At 39.5% G+C, this 21,161-nt stretch overlaps 1 protein-coding gene across 4 annotated transcripts in view; it reads right to left on the bottom strand.

Annotated features, from left to right (window-relative positions):
* Positions 1-131: 131 nt before the first annotated feature.
* Positions 132-21,161, bottom strand: part of RSPRY1 (ring finger and SPRY domain containing 1) — a 35,580-nt gene continuing 14,550 nt past the window's right edge. For 2 of the 4 annotated variants that reach the window (XM_015639639.3, XM_015639642.1), the window contains 13 exons: positions 20,126-20,178; positions 18,559-18,671; positions 15,882-16,008; positions 14,445-14,503; positions 14,024-14,090; positions 13,245-13,376; positions 11,830-11,945; positions 10,913-11,056; positions 8,348-8,459; positions 7,228-7,330; positions 5,958-6,110; positions 3,695-3,799; positions 132-2,764 (listed from right to left, as the gene is read on the bottom strand). In XM_015639639.3, coding sequence (XP_015495125.1) covers positions 2,668-2,764; positions 3,695-3,799; positions 5,958-6,110; positions 7,228-7,330; positions 8,348-8,459; positions 10,913-11,056; positions 11,830-11,945; positions 13,245-13,376; positions 14,024-14,090; positions 14,445-14,503; positions 15,882-16,008; positions 18,559-18,671; positions 20,126-20,178 — 1,381 coding nt within the window. In that variant the 3' untranslated portion in view covers positions 132-2,667. Of the gene's footprint in view, positions 2,765-3,694; positions 3,800-4,576; positions 4,617-5,957; positions 6,111-7,227; positions 7,331-8,347; positions 8,460-10,912; positions 11,057-11,829; positions 11,946-13,244; positions 13,377-14,023; positions 14,091-14,444; positions 14,504-15,881; positions 16,009-18,558; positions 18,672-20,125; positions 20,179-21,161 lie in introns of those variants that run through there. The other 2 variants (XM_015639641.3, XM_033517147.1) reach the window with 2 other exon arrangements.

The raw sequence follows: 21,161 nt of genomic DNA, 5'->3' as shown, positions 1-21,161 counted from the left end.
AGAGCAGAGCTCCAAAGGCTAGAGACAACCCCCAGCTGCTGCAGCCCAGCGACCAGCGCGATGACCTGGGCACCCCCGGCGCGAATGTCCCAGCCGAGCGCTCAGCCGAAAAGGAATTAAAGGACAACAGACAGCCTTCAGGATGTTTTTATTGTTGAATGGACAACTTTGCTACAATTCACTTCCCCCTGTGAGGGCCTGTGGAGTCGCCACGTCCCATCCCTGTCCCCCAAGCCATGGGGCGTGCAGGGAGCGAGGTGACAGCGCACTGCTCATGGAGAATCCAGCTGGACAAACCTGTCCCCGGCCTGGATGGCGGCACAAAGCCAGTCAAAGTGTACAGTCTTTCCCTTTGTGAAATGAACAGGACAGTTCTCTGCAACACAGCTCCCTCCTCCGCCACCGCTCCCTTCCTCTGCCCAGCACCAGCTGCATGGAAGACGGTCTGGGGCAAAATTTTCCAAAGCATTCACATATTTTCCATAAAGAACATAGACGCTTAGTCCCATGTCCACAAAGGCAGCAAGGCTCTAAGGTCACCTGCATTCCAAGGGGATAGCAGATGCCTAGATGCCTGAAGACCTTAATCTCATACAGCAGCTGACAAATTAGGAGTCCTAGGCACTTCTGAAAATTTTACCTCAGTTTATCCTGGCCAGGGAAACCAAAGCCCTGAAATTACTAGACTCTATTAAGGCAGAGTTCAAAATGGTTCTGTCCCGCCTCTTCCCTAAAGTATGATTTGTAACTTCATACCTTAGGGATAAAAACCTATCATTGCATTTGGAAGCGCTTAGAAGTTCACTTCAGGTGATTCCAAATTTCTGACACCCTTGTGGCAGTGATGGTGGTCACGTTTGCTCACTGAACATGGAGCTGGAAGGAACTCGGCCCTGACTGAAAACATGAATACAGCAAAACATTTTAAAGTACAGTCAGTGAAGAAATGAGATCCCTGTGGCACAGATTTGCCAGTCTGACTTTAATCACACCAGGCATCCAAGATGGAAGAGAATCCGTATTTTAGCAAAAACACTAACTAGCACTCTGCTGCTGGATTCAGTCTACATTTGGACAAAAGTCAACGTGAAAACGATGGACAGAACTTTCCTAATTCACACACCTATGGATGAAGTTCAGCACCCTTGAGTTAGCAAAGGCAGAAGGTGAAAGGAGCTGCTGGAGAGCTGGGTTCAGAGCTCTCAGCTCATACTGAGGTCTGTAGGAAGCCAGAGTGCTCAGCAGTAAGAAGCAGCCTCAGCTCTGCATTGCTAATACTTAATAGTAAAATAAAGATAATAAATGATTTTAAAAATAAGCTACATCTTACCATGAGAATTCACTACAACAGCCTCTGCTGCTGAATCACTGCCAAGCAGTGGGATGGTTTTGGTCTAAATTGTGTGTGAATTAGTAAAGTTCTACTATACAGATACTTTAAAAAAATGAACCATTGCAAGACTTGGAAGAGACCGAGTCATATCCTCAGTTGGTGCAAAATAAGCAGAACCCCACCGATTTTTGTGCTACTTCACTGACACCAGCTGTGAACCCTGATTCCTTGTAGAAACCTAGTAAAAATCAAGAGCTGCCTACTGAAGTGCATCCTTAACATACAAACATCACAAATGTGTAATTAAAGTGGAGCAGAGATTCCCACTGTATGATCCCTACCAAAAATGGGAAGTGTGGCCCCAAACCTGCTCAGAGCAGGACAGACACGTGGCAAGCAAGGTGCATTTTTAAGGAGTTAAGAATAAGACTGAAATTTCTATCCAAATAACCTTGTTTTAAATAAACTGGTCCAGAATTCTCCTCTAATATTTTAAGATATATTCACTTTGGAAAAATTGAGCTAACTTTCAAAAACAACACTGATTAAAAAAGGTGTTTGATGATACCTTAAAAAATACCCAGAATATCAAATTAATTCCAGTCCAGCATTATAATTAGTTAAGAATACCTCCTGAAAATTATAACCTCACAAAAAAATGTGGGTACGGAAGTTAAAAGCATCAGAAACATTATGTACTTGAAAATACCACTGATCTTTCAACATTTAAAAACAAATCAGAACATTCTTTGGAATCACCAAGTTATTAAAACCTGTGAGTTTATCTACAGTCTCCACACTGTCTTTTCAAATCAGTCTGTGTACAGATTCAGTCTTTGAGCAGTTTAATATCGGAAAATACAGAGTCTCTGACCAGCAGGAGGCTACATTAAACAGGAAAACATTGGCATTCTCTTTTTAGTACTGACTTCTGCCAAAAATAGACTTTTGAGCACAAGACAGCACGGCCCTGTTTTAGGAAATACTTATTTTCTCTTTTTTTTCTAAAATGCATTGTATGTGTACTTCCAGTGCAAATTTTTTCAGCACTTGCGACAGGCGAGAAGGAAAAGGGGAAGAAGAGACAACTCCCTCTGCTCTTGCTCGGAGGAACCAATAGCCATAGCTCCTGACTGCTGAAACCAGTTCCCATCACTGGCAGCTGGAAAGAGCTTATTAAAGATTTCGGTTTTAAAATAAACAGATTACAGGTTAGCATGAAATCTGGCCGTGGCTATGGTTCTATGTGCATAAAGACTGGTTAGAGATGCTTTCCCCTTTCAGTATTGGTTGGAGTTCATTAAAAACAAGTCTGTGGTGTTTCTCCACGTGTGTCATGAAATGTGAGAGATCTGTCTGACTCGGGTCTGTATTTCCTGTCGACACAAAGGGCAGGTCTCCAGTTGCAAGGCACACTCCATGCACAGGTCACTGAAGGAGAAGAAAAACCAGTTAACCAGTTTACTGCTTTTACAGTACAAAAAACTAATCATCAACAACAAAATAATACAAGCACTAAGCAGTTTAGTCAGCCTGCCAGAGGCACATTCAATTTAAGTCCCTCAGTGTGGAGATTAGGCATTGCAAGTCAGGTGTTGGGGATCCTTTTACAGACTTTGAGAAGAGGTCCTGCTGCTCAGCATCTTCCAGCTGCTCCTGCAGTTGGTTGGGATCCCACTTCCCTGTGCTCATTAATCCTAGCACTCACTCTGGTCTGGAGAGCAGCAGCCCCAGTGCCCTGCAGCAATTTCTCCACTTCTTGTTGGCACACACCAGGCACATCTTTTTAACTTTCCAGCATCTAGACACATGGCAAGACTCCTTTCCTGAGTGCTCTAAAACTCTAAAGAATTTGACTCAACTGGATTCATTTCCTAGGAGGCTGCTTTAAAGGCAGGAAAGTGCTAGTATGGTGTAACTCATACTGCTGTCTCATTTTTAGCTTTCAGAGGAATTTGTGACTTAACACAATCTATTTGTTGAACATTTAATGCGTATATTATGAATTTTCTGCTCTCCTCATGTGATCCCACATGCACCAGTTTAAAGTACCACTCAGTAATGCCTTTGACATCAAGGAAACAAGAATCAGTAGCCCAGGGCACCACACAGGTGTAGCCTCTGTACTTCCCCAAATACACACACAATTAAGGGTTCAATCTGCTCAGGTCTAGGCTGAGTGGAATAGTGGGAATACTGTGTTAAACTCTACACATCACATCCTTAAAAGGAAGGAAGGTTATTTCCTTTATCCTGGGAAGTCAATTGAGATGAGCAGAGACTGCATGTGGCCTCATCTAAGCAGTACATCACACACACATTTTCCTATTTCTTTTGATTTGGGTTTTTTTAAGGTTTTACCTGTGTCCACACGGCCTGAGTTCTGTGTCTGCTACCTCATCACAGCAAAGTGTGCAGCAGTTCTCTCTGATACTCACTTGCTTCAGCAAAGCCAGGCGCCTGTGTCTGAAGGGAGACAGAGACAGACCCCCAAACATTAGAATGGCTCAAAGCAGTAAATTAAAAACTATTCTGAGGATTGCATCAAGGCAAACATAACACTTTGTAGCAGTGCTACACCACACTGCTGATAAACATCGATCACAACTGCACACAAAAAAAGGCTTAAGACACCCAGAGACCTGCAAATCAGTCTGATTCCCTATTCTGGTCTGTCAGAAAAGGACAAAGAGGGGATTAAATAACAATGCTCCTAGTTCCCACAGCTGAACACTTAAATAAATTGTTCTTTTGTACCTGGGTACTTTCAGGAGGTAAGAAAAAAAACCCCAAAGAAATAAACCTCACAAACCCCCAAAAAACCTGACAAACAGAAAGCCTATAATGCTGTAACACAGTTTCAAAGAACAAAAACTGAGAATTAAATCAACATCCCAGTATGGCAACAGCCACAAGAGAGAGAAAATAGGTAAAAATCTCTCATTTGATGAAATAAGACATTTCCCACCTGGAACACACACAACACCCATCACATCTATTCAATGGCAGGGTGATGTGTCTTGCCCCAACACCAGATGCACGGAATTTGCACAACTCTGCATGAGTTTATGTTAAATCCTGTGATGGATAATTAGGGTCCACTCATACACGTCTTTGCCTTATCTACTATCACTTTAAGATGATCAAAGCTATCTTTTCATTTAGGATTGGCTTATCATTTCCAAGCAGTTCAGACTGTAGGGCAGGGATGATCTTTGTTTACACAAAGAACAAGTGTCCAACCTTGAATGGAGCCTTTCAGTGCTATTGCATAATGAAGAGTCTGTAAAACAGGAGGCCAAGTTTCACCAGTCAGGCATCAACAGGAAACCAGTTTCCCCCAGTTTGTCTCTCATCTTTTGGCACAATCTTGTAACAGTTCTCACAGATATTGCCTGAACATTGCAAGAGCAGTGCCAGAACGACATCAATCCCACCTGAACATCAGCCAGAAACTACAAACCTCTCATCCAGTGTGGGATACTACCAAGACAGAAGAACACTAATTTGAAAAGGGAGGGTGACAAGTTTGTATCCAACAGATCATCTTAAAGACTACATCAGACTCTCACTTAAAGCAACTGCAGTCACAAGCAGAAATATTTTCCTCTGGCTATAGGTGAGCACAAAATGATTTTACAAGTTGCATTTCATTTTCTTCATGTTAATACAATATCCCAAGCCTCAAACTCTGCCAGTGTGTGACTCTAGCCCAGAAATAAGGTGGGGTTTTTTTCTTTTCTTTTTAAACACTAAGATACTTAAGTATTTCAAATACACTTGATCAAAGCTAGATAATTCAAAACCAGTCTCTGAATTTTATTACAGCCAGGGGTACCCCCTCCAACAAACCAGCCCCCACTTAATTAGTTGCAGTTTAAGATTATTTCAGTCACATACATCAGCACTGGTCTGAGGGCCATCTTCAGACAAAGCTGGAAATCCAGGGTAAACCACATAATTTACACTGTACACTGTTACTACTTGTTTTCCACTAAGTTATTTTACTACTAGTAACTTGAATCAGTTGAGCTATTAGTTTTCATTCCTGCAAGAAGTTTGGTGAAAGCTAAAGAAGAATGTATCCAGATCTGTTTCTATCTGGGCTGAATAATATTTAGGTGGGAAATCACTTCTAAATTTGAGTAACCTTTGTCAGTACTGTCATTCAAAAATGTGAAAATTTTCATCAGGAGCAGAAAAGGATAATTTCAAGACTTACAATCATTCAGCACCTCCATGCTGCCAACACCACAAATTAGGTCAATTTTAAATAGGAGATATTTTTTTAATTAACACTATACCTCCTCAATCAACCTAATAATCCTTAGATGGCAGAAGGTACTTCTGCTAAAACAGCTTACTGTGTGGTACTAGTTAATTTAATTTAGCTTAATATTAAAAAGCATATTTTAATTTAATAGATTTTGGTTACATATCTCCTGCCCTACTGATGAGATTACACTGGAGCCTATTGTTTCATCCTTTTAGAAGAAGAACCTATGGAAGTATGACCCCATAAAAAATTAATTTTGCTGAGTACAAAGCAAAACTTTGCATTTTATTTCACTGATGTGAAGCATTTTATTTCTCTGCATGCAAACACAAAAGCTAGGAGGATTACCTGGGCAAAATTATTTTCTCTTCTGCTGTCAGAAAGGCATGGTCATTGAAGGTACTAAACTTCATTGGTGGTGGGTACTTGAAGGGTTTTGCCCCAAAGTTGAACTCGCATTGTTGATAGGACATGAAACTTGCTGCAGCAAAAAACCCCGATCTGCAACATGATGAACAGGCATTTTAGAACGGCTTCAATAATAGCAGAGCTTTCAGACATGTTACTATTACCATTTGAAGATAAACCCCCTGAGACAGAGAGAAGTTTAATACCAGTGTTTTGCAGCTAACTGGGAGAGCATCAAATTGCAGCTGCACATACTTACCTTGTTTAGCTCTCAGCTCCTGAATTACTATTGGGATTTATCTGAATTTCTTACTGAGTCAGCCACTAAAGGTTGCCTACTGTACAACTAGGATTAGTAACACTTTCAAAAACACAACTATCACCTCTCAAATTTACTGGATGGACCAAAGTTCAGTAATAGCCCAAGTTCTAAGAAGCACTCAAGTTTATCAATTCCATACTCAAGGAACAGAGCACAAAAAGCTGAACAAAGAAGATACTCAGCAACTCTTAAAAATGAACCCCTCTTTGCCTGCATCTTGAACTTTATTTTGAGGAGAAAACATGGATGAAATTATTAGCCTGGTAGGAATAACTGAGAAAGTACTGTAATGTTTAATTAAGCTTCATAGGAAGCTGCCTTCTCAACTATTACACCAAGCTTATCTTTTCTGAAGTAGAAGGCTGAACTTCCCTATGGGAGTTAGAGGAGTTCACCATGTGTTAATTTTAACAACAGCTGGCAAAATAAGCCCAACACCTGCCTGCAATGCTACCAAGAGACATCCTCTGATGAATATTCAATATGCTGCTCCAGGAGCTGGCCCCAGTGGATGGCAGTCAGTTAACAAGCCCTCTCCAACATTTCCAAGATAGGCTTCATTTTTCAGAAGATAAATTCCTCAGGCACCAAAAAATTGTTCATCTTTGCTGCAGCCTCATTCTATTTTAATGCTATGCTAATTTGACAGTATAAAACACTGAGCTGAACATACCTTTGGAAAGTCCAAAGTATTTATTTTGGGCCCTGAAATCCACCTGTAAAATTATATCCTTCTTACTGATTTCTAAGCAACTTTCAACAGGGAAACTTGCTTGATGATGGCTTCAGGTAAGTAAATATGAATTTACATCTCAAATTGAAAACTCTCCATATAATTAAAACAATTATACACAGAGGTCATGTCCTTCCAAATGAGCAGATACTTACACAGCAGATGAAAATACTTGCTTCTCAGCAGGAAGCTGGTTTCCATTTAAATAGAAGATCATTTGCTTTTCTTGCAAATCTAGTAGAAATCCTATTGTGTCTCCTTACATGCAAAACAAAAATAATTTAAAGATTTCACTTCTGTTAAATGTCAACAGCTTAAACAGTTACTGTTTCAAGTATCATACATGTCACTGTGAGTTGTCTTACTTAAAAGGAACTGTTTGCAAAAGCACAACAGAAGAAACATTGATACAGACAGTAACTAAAAAAAAAAAAAAACCAACCAAAAAACCAACCCAAACCAAAACACCCAGGAGAAAATAGTAAAAAAATTAAGTATTCTAGTCTGCCAGAGCATTAATACTACGTAGTTGTAAACTATTGCAGAGTTTTTGCCAAAGCCAGAAGAAAGCTGCACTCTGTCACTCCTTGGCTATTTTACACCTGTTGAAAATAGACTTTAGCAAGTGGGTATTCTGAGGAAAAATTTCCAATATGCTTGTGCTATTTATTTTTAAGAGGTGTTTTAATTTAGCCATCCTTGGGGGAAAATTTTAATAGAAGAGAAGGCGGCACAGTTCACACAAGCATGGCATGCACAGAATCCTACCAAGATTTCAAAGCTGAGATCAAGAACAGAACTTTGCTGTCCAAGTAGTTATCCAAGAATTTAAAGTAAGCAAGACAGTGCAACTCCTCCTTAAAAAAGAAAAAAAAAAAAAGTCTAATTCAGAGATCAAAGTTTTTCCCCCTTCTCTAAAACAACTCTTTTAACCCAGAAAGGAAGATTTCAACCATGTTGTGTACAACTACAAACAAGTGGAAAAAAGTCTAATGATTAAATGTCCAATGTTAATTGGTGCTATGGTTTTCACTCTGCATTAGAAAAGAAAAAATGTTTAAGCAACAAGAGTCTCTTTACACAGACTGGGGAACAAGACTGTAGTGCCCACTGTGCTCATTTAAATCACTCTAAGACACAGTAATTATTAAACCTTTATGATCCTCAGAATTACGCAGTAACTGCTTTGTTCACACCTATGAACAGACACCTGCAAGAGGAAAAATCCTGTGTATAAATCCAGTTAGGATAAACAGCAGAATAAAGACAGAATACCTTCTTTCCAACAGGGATGGGAATGTGGTTTACTTCTGGCATTATACCAGATCAGCTGCCGGCAGCCATCGTATGCACAGGAGTATTCATCGTCCCCAATGCCGTAACCTTCCTTTAGAGAGAGCACAACGTTTCAGCCTGCAGCCATTCCTCACACTGAGGGGCTAAAGTCTATTTTCATTCCCCTAAACCACTTCTCCAGGAGCAGGAAGGGTTTCTTTCGCTCTCCTCCACGAAGGTAATAATTTTCTTCTAACTAGTTTTAGTTTCATTTTCACATCAAAAAGGAATTTGCTGGGGTTGAGGAGGAAGGGAAAAGGGGATATTTTTCAAAAGTGTCTTCCATTCTCTGTAACCTCAAACCACTCCTCTCTGTTAAAGTATTTAAAAATCAGAAGGCTAGTACCCAAATAGGTTAAATTTTTGCATCTTAATAAGTCACCACAGAATAACAACCATTCTCTTATCTTGAAGTCCCAGTACCAAACTTGTAATGCCTTCCCCACAAGATGTCCAGAACCCACAGTACACAAAGAGAACACACAGCCCCTTCACCTAATTTGTTGCATATTGTGTCCCTTTCACTGCCAGCCTCCCCCAAATTCTGTAAACATTATCAAGTGATAGTCCTAAGGTCCAAGGCAAATAAAACTAAAGTAAGTAGTAAAGTAAGAGCAGGAGAAAAAGTCTGTCATGTAGCAGAGCCCAACCATGAAACTCAAAAGCATTATGGAAGGTAAGCAACTTCCTCGTGCTCAGCATGGTTTTTCTGGAGTGCAAATACCAGACAGCATCTGATTACACAAACCTCCCATGTCCCAAATTAAAGCTAAGCCCAGCTAATTGGTGTTTAATGTCATATTTGGGACTAGTCTTTTTGCTACAGATGCTGTACATAAAGACCACACAGCTTCTGAGACCTGTGTTTGTGACATATCCAGAGGATAATATCCTTGTATTTCAGGCACACACCTGATGAAATTCAATAACAGCAGCATTTGGCCACCAGCAAAACAGCTGCAGCAACAGAAAAATCATCCTACTCAGAGATGTGACATCTCCCATTTTCATACCTTGCACAGGACACACAGAAAAATGCACATACACCAAGCTCTTTAACAGTAAGTGGGGAAAAAAATCTTTTAAGCCTCTTAGCAGTCTAAAGGCAGACACATGGCCTTTTATTTCAAACAGTTTCTGTTACACTCAGTGTCTACAAGGGCTGTGCTCAACACAGGTCTGCATGATATTTTTGTTTGGTTGGTATTTTTTGATCTTGTGTATGGTTTATAATTTTTTTTTTTTTACTTACATCACACTTCAATTCCATGCTAAAACCACAGGACTGGACTTTGGATGTGACACAGAGATATGTGCACGTTATACATCAGCAGAAGACAATGCTATTTCCATGAATAATTAGAAGAAATGGAGCAAGATCTCTGAACTCACAGGAATACCTAAGTTAAATGGTGAGAGAAGCTACTCTTGCATTCCCATTGGATTTCTTGCCAGTGGTGTTTGTTTAATCTCCTTAATGTATTTATCTCATACCCCCACAATCAATGTTTACTCATATGTACGTATTTGGCCTATCTTCATATTAGCTTCTGTATTTGGCTCAGCTGTAGAATGACTTTTTCTATAATAATCAGAAGTGAGCAGTTTTAACTGCTTATCAATACATTAAATATTTAAATTCTTTTCCTAAAAGAAATTCCAAGTAGGAACCAAAAGCCATGCAATTACAACAGTAAAGAAAGGCTACAAGTCAATCTCTCTCAAGCTTAGCCAGTAGAAGTGTCAACTTAAAATCCCAGTGCTAGGCTAGGCCTAATGTAACTTTTTGTCCCAAAATTCTAGCCTGCACTTTAATGAACTTTAATGGTCGTTTGGAAGGCTGACAACATGGAAAATTAACTCTACGTTGAGGTAGAAAAGTTTTTTGGGTAGTAATCATTACTCTTTTTTATGGGAAATACTGAAATGAGTTATACCATAGCATGAAAAGTGTATGAAGTTTCTAATGGCCATGCAGTTACCACGGTGATTTAAGAAGAAAGAAGACCCAGTGACATCTCCATGATGACTGACACTGTTTGGACTTCATAGGCACATGGCACATTTTACTTTAATGCTAGCAAGTACGTAATCTTACAAGAAAATAGGAGGAAGAAGAATACTCAGAACTAAGAATAAAATACAAAATTATCTGGATAAGAAGGACAGTAAAACAAGCTATAAATTAAGACAGGAGACTTGTTCTGTACTCTCAGGAAAAGGCAAGAAGGTAGAGAGTTTAATCTTTTTGTAATCCTTATTTTTAATTAAAAAGAAGCTTTTGCATTCCAAGACTGTCCCATATGGCTGCTACCAGCAAGCCCAATGATACCATGTTAGCCAAGAGTGAATTTGAGTTATTTCCCTTGTGAAAGTTAATTTAATAGGAAAATGTGTTAAAGAGGATGATGAAATGGCTGCTTGTTGACCTGTGTAAAGGACAGTGTCATAAGAAGGAAAATACTGATGTTACATCACCAGCTCGATGACATTACAGGTACTCACATGGTTGAGAAATTTGCTGTCTTTGGTTGCCCATCCTATCTGCATCACTCCTGAAGTAATGACTGTAACTTCATAGTACCAGACTCCAGAATCGACACAGAATGTGCATCTTACGCTTTCAAAGGATGAGGCATCACATCGTGCCTACCAAAACCAAACAGAAATTTACTGTCTACAAAATTAGCGTTCAAACAAACACCTTTCTTCCCTGGATCAAGTTTCTTGCATATAAGAATATACCAACCTAATTTTAGAGGCATTTCAGACAAAGTGACCTCTCTTTATAGCAGTAGTTGTCACACAAATAGCGAGTAGGCAAGACTGAAAATTGTTCAGTGGTTAAGCCACAGGCAAAGAGGAAAAAAAAAAAAAAGTAGCAAGTTGACAGAAACCATTTAAAGATTTAAAGACTAAGACAACCAAGACAGGAGAACCTAAATCATTGGTTGTTAACTGATTCCTGGTAGGAAGGACAAGGAGGCATTCAGTGTTAATTCATGAAAATTCATCTCTAAGTAGTCAAACAAGTTTTTAGAAAGAGTTAGATAGGAAGGAATAAACCCCATGTGGCTGAGACAAAAATTTGACTGCTGTGAGCTTTTCAAGATGAGACAGAACAAACAATAGAATGATATTTTGACTAAGACTGTTCATAAAGTAAATGAAAAGCCATCTGAGACTCTTAAGAATCCTCCTCACTTCCCTGAAGCTTTGGGGCACAGGTGTTAATGTAGTGTGAGCATTTCAATTGAGATCAGTGTAGTGATGTTATAACCTTTGGATGACAAAGTAAGTTTTCTGTACAAAGCTGGCAGACAACATGGATTTGTTCTATAAAATCACAGGAGCAAGTGCAAAGCAAAACCTGCCTTTTTCTTCAGCCTCTTTCAGGTTGAAAACATGAAACAATTTCCTACCTCTAATCCATGTGGTGAGATCTTCAGGTATTCGCTGACATCGTTACTGTTCAGCATAGCCCTAATGTTGGTCAAGTCAACCTTCTCATATGTAAACTGCCTGCCTTCTTTTAAAACTGAAAAAAAAATAAAAAATTAAAAAATAATCCCAACCAGTGTTAGCTATTGCTGCTGCAAAACTTGATTTTAAACATTTCATACAACGATAATCTCTCTAGGATCCAGGTAGTTTTTGGCAAGACAATGAAACACTGAGATTTTGCCTGCATGAAAACAGCTTCCAATACAGTGGGTGTTAAATACCCTCCAAACATGAAAGCATGACCTGTGCCTCTGACTAGAGCTCCCACAATCTAATTAGTACTTGCAGGAAACCCACAGGCAAATGGAAGGTATCCAAGTTCACACCAAGATGCCACTGTTTCAGGATTTACCACTGTATTTGTATATTCAGTGTGGAGAACTTTTCTGATTCATTACAGTGGAAACAGATCTGGGGAGAGGAGGAAGGGGAAAACAAGGATTTAGAAGTTTCTACCATCTCATTTTCAGTTGATGAACTTGAACTGGGCCAAAGTAGCTCTCTCTCTCTCTCCCTGCTTGCCCTTTCTACTTGGAAGGATCAGAAGCATTTCTCTTGCCAGGTGTCAAATTGTTGAACACACATGTTAATTTACAAATCAAAGATCTTATCTTAGCACCCTTCATATAACTCAAACTTGCTACAACACTTACTCAGACACTTAAACACAGCTGACACTGGCTTTCCATAAGCTGACTAAAGCCCCTAAATCCCAACAGACCTTTCATCCAAATTTATCTAAAAGGCACTAGAAAATACAAGGTCGTTAGAGTTGCTGCATCCTTGAAATCACAACTAACCAAGTAAATTCAATGATTTTTAGAAATCCCAAAGATGGACCTAGCGAAGTGCTTTGCCAAACACTTTTTACTTTCGAATCAGAAAAATCAAAAAGTGTATTTAATTTTAAAAGTCTTCAGTAGTTCTTTGAGCCAGTGGGGAATGACACCAGGAGTGGCCATCACCAGGACATGTCAGCAATCCAGACGTTCCACAGAGACAGAGCTGCACTGTTTAGCTGCTCAGAGAAATTTGCTGAAGTGTGGCTTACAGGAAATTGGTGTGAAGAAGAATTTTCGTTGCAGCTCCAAATTGCAGAGTACAAACCACTTCCTTTCAAAAACATTTTCCTTGCCAAAATTTTCTTTCCATACAATTACACTGGATATATATTTGTTGGTGTGCTGTTTTTGGTTTTGTTTTCTTTTTCAAGGAGATATTACAAATGCAGCCAGGTACACTAAGTGCTCATACAAAATGAACACAAAGCAGTCCTCCATCTCTTTGGAGGAGTGATTACTATTAAATTAATCCATCCCTTTGTTATACCTACACAGATTGTCTAAACTCCACTGGGCACAGAATCCAACCTGGCGTTTTAAGTAGTCTGGATTATCTGTCCATTTCTCCAGCAAGATCAGTTGGTCACTAATGCACGATTCAGAAACTGTCATTTTATTTTCACCTGCAATTTAAGAGGAAAAAGAGTAATTGCTATCAGCTAGGGATAAGTTTAGTTAAAAATAATAACATCCTACAAAATGCAGTAGAACTCTCTACCACACATGTAACCTCAGTATTACAAGCAACATGAAATTGTTTCCCCAAGCAGATGTGAAATTATCTTCATTCAGATTTACCACCTCTCAGCATGGAGCTGCATTATCAAGTGACCAATCACAGCTGTTCTCCATCTCTCCAGTACTGACTGATTTCTTTTCAAGTAACAAAGGCCTCATGTCCTAAGTCATTATGTAGTAATTTCTAAGATGAGAAGGACTAAGTTTCAGCAACTCTCTTAAGGGTTTGTTGGTGAGGGTGTCATTAAAGCAAAAAATATTTTTTCCTACCTACAAACTCCCAATCCTAACTGTTGTCCAACTCCAATTCATGTCAGTGACAAAGGCCTTGTGTTACAAATCCTTCTACAGCAACTTCTATCAGGGAAAATAAGTTTCAGCAAGTATCTCAGGGGTCTTGAGGGGTAGAGGGGTGTCACTAGAGCAATAAATACCAATGCACACTCTCATGCTCACAAGTGATCAGGCAAAGCAAGTGACAATAATGCAGCACAAGCCATGGTGTTAAGAGCAGTACCAGGCCAATACTCACTTGTTTGTGCAAACTTCTCCAGTGCTATTAGTGCAAAAAGCATCACTGTTGGGTGGGACTGGAAGTTCTAAACATGGGCAGTAAGGAAAAGTTCATTAATAAATACCCAGTACAGACAGACAAGAAGAGTTGCAAGTCTGTCACAGAAGGTTTTAGGTTCAAAGGAGCCTCCAATGTTCCTGTATTCCACCCTCCTGTGGAATCAGGTTCAAACAGATCAGGCTACTCAGAGGCTTGTTCCGTTTACTACTAATTATCTCCAAAGACAGAGATCCCACAGGCTCTGGAATCTCAGCTTTCTGTAACATACACTGCCAATATTTAGCAGACATGACTCCAGCTTTTCACAATAATAATAATAGCAAAAATTGCATTCTAATTGCTATGTATGGATACACACAAAAAGATCAAGAACACTTACCAAGCTGTGAAGTAAATATTCCAATATGCCTGGGCTGAGTAAACCTATGCTCGCAGGACCTGCAAGAACACCAGGAATCAAACCCCTCCATGGGAAGTACCACATACCCATCATCAGAGATATTTTAAACACAAATTAAAGAACACCAAGCAACTTCACAGCAAAGCAAAACTATAATATAAAACAATTATCATTGTTCCCAGAAAAATATTTGGTGCACATTTAATAATTACACAGTTACTGGCACACTTCAGTCCTGTTCAGTTCATTGCTCTAAGTGGGTATGGAGTTCTAGCCAGGCTTCTGAGATTTTGCAGTAAGACTCCAGCAGCCTCTACTTAACATTTTCATACTCTTTACTTTGAAAATAGGCTGTCTCCTCTTTACTTCCAGAGTCAGTGTAAATATCAACTCCATCTATCAGCAGCCCAAAATAAGCAAAACTGAGCACCTGAAACTGCCAACTTGATAGTTAATTATACAGCTTGCAGCAGCACCAGAGCAAGCAGCCAATTTAAAATGGAAAAGCCCTGAAATAGCGTCCACTTAATCAAGAGACAGACACAAGGGAATCAAACTCTGGAATCTACAAGCTCCTAAGAATTTGCAGTGTGTTCCAACACTTCATTAATAAATTTGTTGCCTGAGCTGACACAATGAGATCTGTGTCCACTACGATGAAAGTGGATACAGCATCTCATTAAGACATAGTAAAATACATAAGTATTACAGTACAAGACCACTTCCAGACCTTGTTCTTTATTTGTTTTTTTCACAGAAATATATTAATTGGGTTTTAATAACCATCAGGTGACACCAGACAATCACTTTTTCCCTCTATTTCCTGTCCACTTTCAGACAAGAAGCAAAAAAACTAGATACAAGAGAGATCATCAGCAAGAAGGAAACTTAATCATCAGTCTCCAACAGTGTACTAGGTAAGAATGACAGGGAATAAATATTCTGCATGAAAAGCCACCTTAAATAGAATCTCAGCAATTTTCTTTTAAGCAACACAGAAGAGAATCTTTTCAGCAATCTACAATACAGGAAGACATGTCTACTGGAAAAAGCATATTTCTTTTTTATTTCTATACAGCCTCTAAGACCACTAACGTGATATTCCTGCCTACACTCAAGAGAATGTGTCCTCAGTAATTCACAGCTAGAGTGGTCTGCAGAAGAGACTGATTACCAGTGCTAAGGCAATACAGCAAACAGTGATCCCCAATCACTAACCACATATCAGAAGGATTTGTGAATGATTCATTCAGACATTTGAATCAACCAGATTCTGTCACACCTGGTACCCCCTCGATGCAGAGCATTATTCAGTTCTAAGAAAACACCTCTGACCTAGCACGCATCGTGGGTGCTTAAGCAGAAGGTGTTGCAGAGAGCCAAATGCCAGCTGTGAGGAGAACTCCAGGGCTTTACCTGCTAATTTCTCTGCCAAGCAGCCGAGCACTGCAGTCGTGTTCCGGTGCTTGGCAGGGTGACAAGCATCCTGGCAAGCAGCAGCTCCACTTAGGTTTAATATTTCAGTTAACTTCTGTAATGCGTCCTGCGAAAGAAACATCAGAAATCTCTTCAATGTTACTGACAGATACAGCTTCCCCCTAATTCAGTATCCTAAAAACAGATTCAGCATCATATTACAGACAGCATGGGGTGGTTATCTTATGAGATAAGATAATGAAGGACAGATGAGAAGAAAAGTTCAACAGACTCAAGAGTTGTAACTTTAAAATTACCACCAGATTGTTGGTTGTTGTGATTAACAGCTCAGGACACTTCTGGACATACCTAAGTGAGCTCCCCACCACAACAGGAACCAATTAGCACATATGGCATCACTGCCATCTGATCTATTGCCAGTGTCCTAAAACTCACACCCTTTTCAAAAGAAAAGGACTGTTTCAGATTTTAGAATTCAGGACTAAAGAGACACACCCCCTCCCCAAAAGGCCCACATTCCCATCATAAATTTAGGATGTTGTCAGCTTTACCGGATGTCAAACTGTATTCTTGAGAGCCTAAGTGGTTTTCTGTAGTCACACAAATTTAGGAAGTAACCAATGAGGGTAATAAACCTAAAATGCCATGCTTTGACTTGCTTTGTTCAGGCAGTATGGTATGAATAAAATTTTATACAGGTCTAGAGCATACTCTACATTTTCAGGGTAGTTAGGGGTTAATCTAGAGCCAGAACAAGTCATCCCACAGGGAGAACCCCACCCTGAAAAGTTCCAAATCCTCCTCAACTTTCCAGACTTCATGAAAGTTTCAGCTGATTCAGATTGAAACTGCATAATCTCAGGCAAGGATCTAATTAAAATAGAAGAACTCCTCATATTGAAGTCATCAGCAGCCATTTGGAGGAAAAATGAGCACTGCTCAAGTTGAATAGATGTGTTTTTTTTAACTGTGTTCTGAGCCACATTGGAATCAGTTGACTGTGCTAGAGTCTGAGGTCTGTGCAGAGATCACACTGAAAAGTAGTTATGTTCTTAAAAGGAAAGCCACAAAAACAGAACTGATGAACAGGACTGAGCTAAGTGGAAAGAACAGAGAAAGAAGAAAGAATGACTGAGCTACAGACTTGAGATGGAAAGGACTCACTAAAATTAGACTTTTGACATACTGATACTGCTTTTAGCCATTATTAGAACTGTCAGAGAGATCAAGTATTTTGAGTTAAATAAAGACTTTCTAGAATAAACAGTTTACTGCACTGCCCTTTTAACTTTATGGACTTTATAGCCTGCAAAACCAGAAAATTAAATACAGCCTGCTGCTGTTCTCCAGTTGTCATGGAAGTGAGGCACTGACTTAAAATCCCTAAGACAAAAAACTTAAAACTTATCCTGTATAGAAAAAAAATGAACAGTAACACACTTTACAAGGCTGCATGTGGCCAGCAGACCCCACAGCTGCAGCTCCTTGTGCTGTAAAGAAGCTACACAGGAAAAAACCACTGTGCCCCCCAGAAAAACAGGCACTGACCTTGTCTTGATAAGGTCAACTATTTTATAGCAAACTCCTTAAAAGTACCCAAATAAAAGTCACATGGCTTTTGAAAAACAAATAATTTGATTGCTGAGGACATTGTAGAGCCAAACAAAAAATCCAAAATCACTCTCCCTATGGTGCATTCTCAGTGGTCTCCATTTCCTGATTTCTTTTTTAAAGCAGAGTTTCTAGTCATAGCTTTGTTTTCAAAATAATTCAGCAGTCTCTGTGACAGTCATAATACATTTCTCTTGTTTAAAAGTCTCAGATAACATTAATTGACAGCCTAGAAGAACCCACTTCAGGTAGTTTGAGAGCTTGACCAATTCTACATTCTATAGCAACTGATGCACCAGCTCTTTATATCCCTAAAAGCACCAATGGAAGACTAAAACTGGCAGCATCAGGAGCTTGAGAAATGAAAGCAGCAGTGATGTGATCCTCAGTTTCTGAGGAAATGAGATAATGACAAACATTTAAAGACAGACAAGTTCTCTGTACAAACATTATGTTTATCATCCTGAAGCACCTTAGGCTTTTAGTTACACACTGCACCAACATAGCATGAAACACCTCAGGTCATCTTTCTGCCCAGAAATAGATTAGTAAAGCTGAAGTATTCTCATTTGCCAAAACCATATAGAGGTATTTCATAGTTGAAAAATGTCATTTGTTTAGCTTAACACACCCATTTGCATTGCATTCCTCATGTGCAATGCCAGGAACAAATTCAAAAGTGAATTGCAAACGTGCAGTTCTGCAAATTAGAGAACAAAAGGGCAGAACCTGGGCAGCTTTTGTAGCACCTGCACAGGGTAAGTACCACAGGCAGGAGAGAGTGGCGAGAAAAGCAGCCAAACCCCAAGGGTCTCTTGTTCCTTCCCCATGGATCAAATTTATCTTTTTGTGGGAATGCTCCTAGCATTAATTAGCATTTAGACACCAAGGCACCCCAAATTACTTGAAGTTGAATGTTACACCCATTTTCTGAACCACTATCAGTCTTGCATCACTGGTGAAAGCTACTCAAAGAGATCATGGGTGTGGCAACCACAAGTAACTGACATTCAGCCACAGATAAATGCATCTGCTTTCGACTCACTTTTGTTGGCAGAGGACATTCATCAAGTAGTAGTGTTATAACAGCTGGTCCCAGGGGATCTTCTAATGGAATAACTCTAATTAAAGATTGGACAACTTCCAACCAGCCTTCATCTGTCAACCACAAAACAGAAGTCACGCTCAGAATTAACAGTGCAATTCAGAAGTGTTCAAAATGCATCCCTAAATGTAAACTGAAAAATCCTCAAAATTACCCAGTGAGCTTAGAAACATTTGGAAAAACAGCTTGCTTTTTACACCACTGCTTAGTTCACAGTTTAGAAGTTTAAATTCAAGAAAGAAAAAGTTTATAGCAGCTTGGGTAATAGTGAACACCTCTGTGGTTTGGAGAAGAGTCTCTTCCAGGCCAGAGCATCCTTTAGTTCCTACTGTTATTAGGAAGGAATACTCATGGTGGTATAGACAAGTACTTTGTTCTAGTGTGATACTCAAGAGTTCAGCATCCAATGCCAGCTCTTAAGTGTTAAATACTATATGCACAGTGACACTGAGGAAATATTTCTTTTAAGCAGAATCAGATCCCTCCTCCTGAGTTCCCTGAAGTAATACAAGCTTCAGAAAAATTTAGTGGTTTTTTCCCATGCCTGCTGGTCTAAAGAACGTTTGTTTTCCTAAGGAGCAGCTCTCACTGTTGAATGAGTAGACAAGGGTTTCTACTTGCAAGCAAACATCCCCATAGATGTTAAACTAGTGATAAAGTAAACAGATTTGGATTTACAAGAAAACAGCTCCCTTAGAAGTGCAAATAAAGAGAGTCTGTGTCTGTACTGGTGAGGGAGGTTGAAGAAGCTGCACTCTGTACAACAACAAAGCAGTAATACATTGGGGGTTGAGTTACTTATGTTATTATTATTGCTATTCCCCTGAAAAACATTTTATTGAATTGCTATAATATCTAACTAGATTGATTAATTTACTTTAGTACAGGAATATATCCCTTAAGACCACTACCAACACTACTAAGAACAAAGATAAAAATTCAATTAAACTGGAAGTTTTGTTGAAGTCTTTAGCTGGGAGAATTTCTCCCATTGTAACAATGATGAAACAGCCCTTGCACAAATGTGGCTTGTCTTGCAGAAGCACTTGGGGACAGGGTTGGGATAAATGCATCAGTAAAGCAGAGGTCTAAGGTCAGCAAGACCCAAACCAAAAGGAACATGCTATCTACCAACACCAGAGCACATGGGCTTAGCCCATGTCTGTAAATGTGTACAGGATGCTCCTGCTCAGCTGCAAACTGCCATTCTTTGTGGCTTATGGTTTAATGCCACTCCAGTGTGTTTGTGGCCATCCACTGGCTGCTTCTGGAGATTTCACATGGGAAATTTAACTGAATTCAAAAAAACTCAGGCCAATGCATGAGCTCAGTGAAGCTCTGAAGGGCAGAATTGTGTTCTGGTTCCCACATCCCCAGAGCTACACCACATCCCAACACACCCAGCTGAGGTGTATTTTTCTTTGCAAAGAAAAGAGGGGGTTGGGGGTTGTTTTATCTCTTTTGCTTGTGAGTCACAACTGAAATGCCCAACATAATGCCTTGATACCTGTTTCTGCCATTTCATGCAACGTGATCATTGAATAAGGAGGCTCCTGGTCACTGAAAGAGATATTACACAGGTCAAAATTTATGCACAATCATCACTGTAATACACTGAACAAGATGATTATACACAGACAGAAAACAAATCCAGTAACCATTTAACAAAAGGAAGTTACACAGGCTGCAGATTGCTAATGTCATTTTCAGATCTGAAACACAGATGGAATTTGAGCCTCTCTCTGGCTCAACATCAACATCTGCATGTCAGCAACAGCTGACAAGTGCCACTGTGATCCACATCTGCATGTCTAAAAGCTGAACACAATGTCTAGGCCTGGTGCTGTTCATTAGCAGGTTCCTTGTAGTACTTAACGAGGCATTGCATGTCAGAGGTTACAAAATTAACCCAGAGCAGTGCACAAGGTGCACTTGTGCAAAAAAATCAACAGCACTTTTTTTTTTTCCTCAAATTCTCTGCTAAATATATAAATATTAAGAAAATACCATAATACTTAATTGGGAACCCACCTAACAGCATCATAGTCTTCAACAAGAGCTGTTAAAAGAGATAGGGCAGTTTTACAGAAAATATTTAATCCAACCCATTTGCCAACATGAAAGCCACAAGAAATTCAACAGATCATGCCCTCAGTCCAGTTTGCTGGAGTAAGGACACAAAGCTACGGACACATCTGTATCTGAGCAGGAACTGCCAGTGAAAGTACCTAAAACAAGACCCCAAAATCCTGTTCAGTAACCACCTCTAGGTCCAGAAAAAGCTTATCCAGCAGCATGTCCTAAAGTAGCTCCTTAGGCACTGTGAACTAACCCCAGGCTTTGAGCGTGAAACAAAGTCTATCTCTATCACACAGCTCTGAAAAGAAATTGGAAATGTTGAATAGAGGAATTTTAGAAAATTTCAACAGACATTATTTATGGAGATAATAAAACTACCTAAATTAAGAGATTAATCATAAAGAAGAGAAAAATCTCAGCTTTGATTAAATATATATTTTTCTTCTTACAAAAGGGTGAACACA

The sequence above is a fragment of the Parus major genome, chromosome 11 (genome assembly GCF_001522545.3).
Source record: "Parus major isolate Abel chromosome 11, Parus_major1.1, whole genome shotgun sequence".
In the NCBI taxonomy this organism is placed as follows: domain Eukaryota; kingdom Metazoa; phylum Chordata; class Aves; order Passeriformes; family Paridae; genus Parus; species Parus major.
Note: the sequence above shows the minus strand (reverse complement) of the source record. Positions and strands in the feature narration are given on the sequence as shown.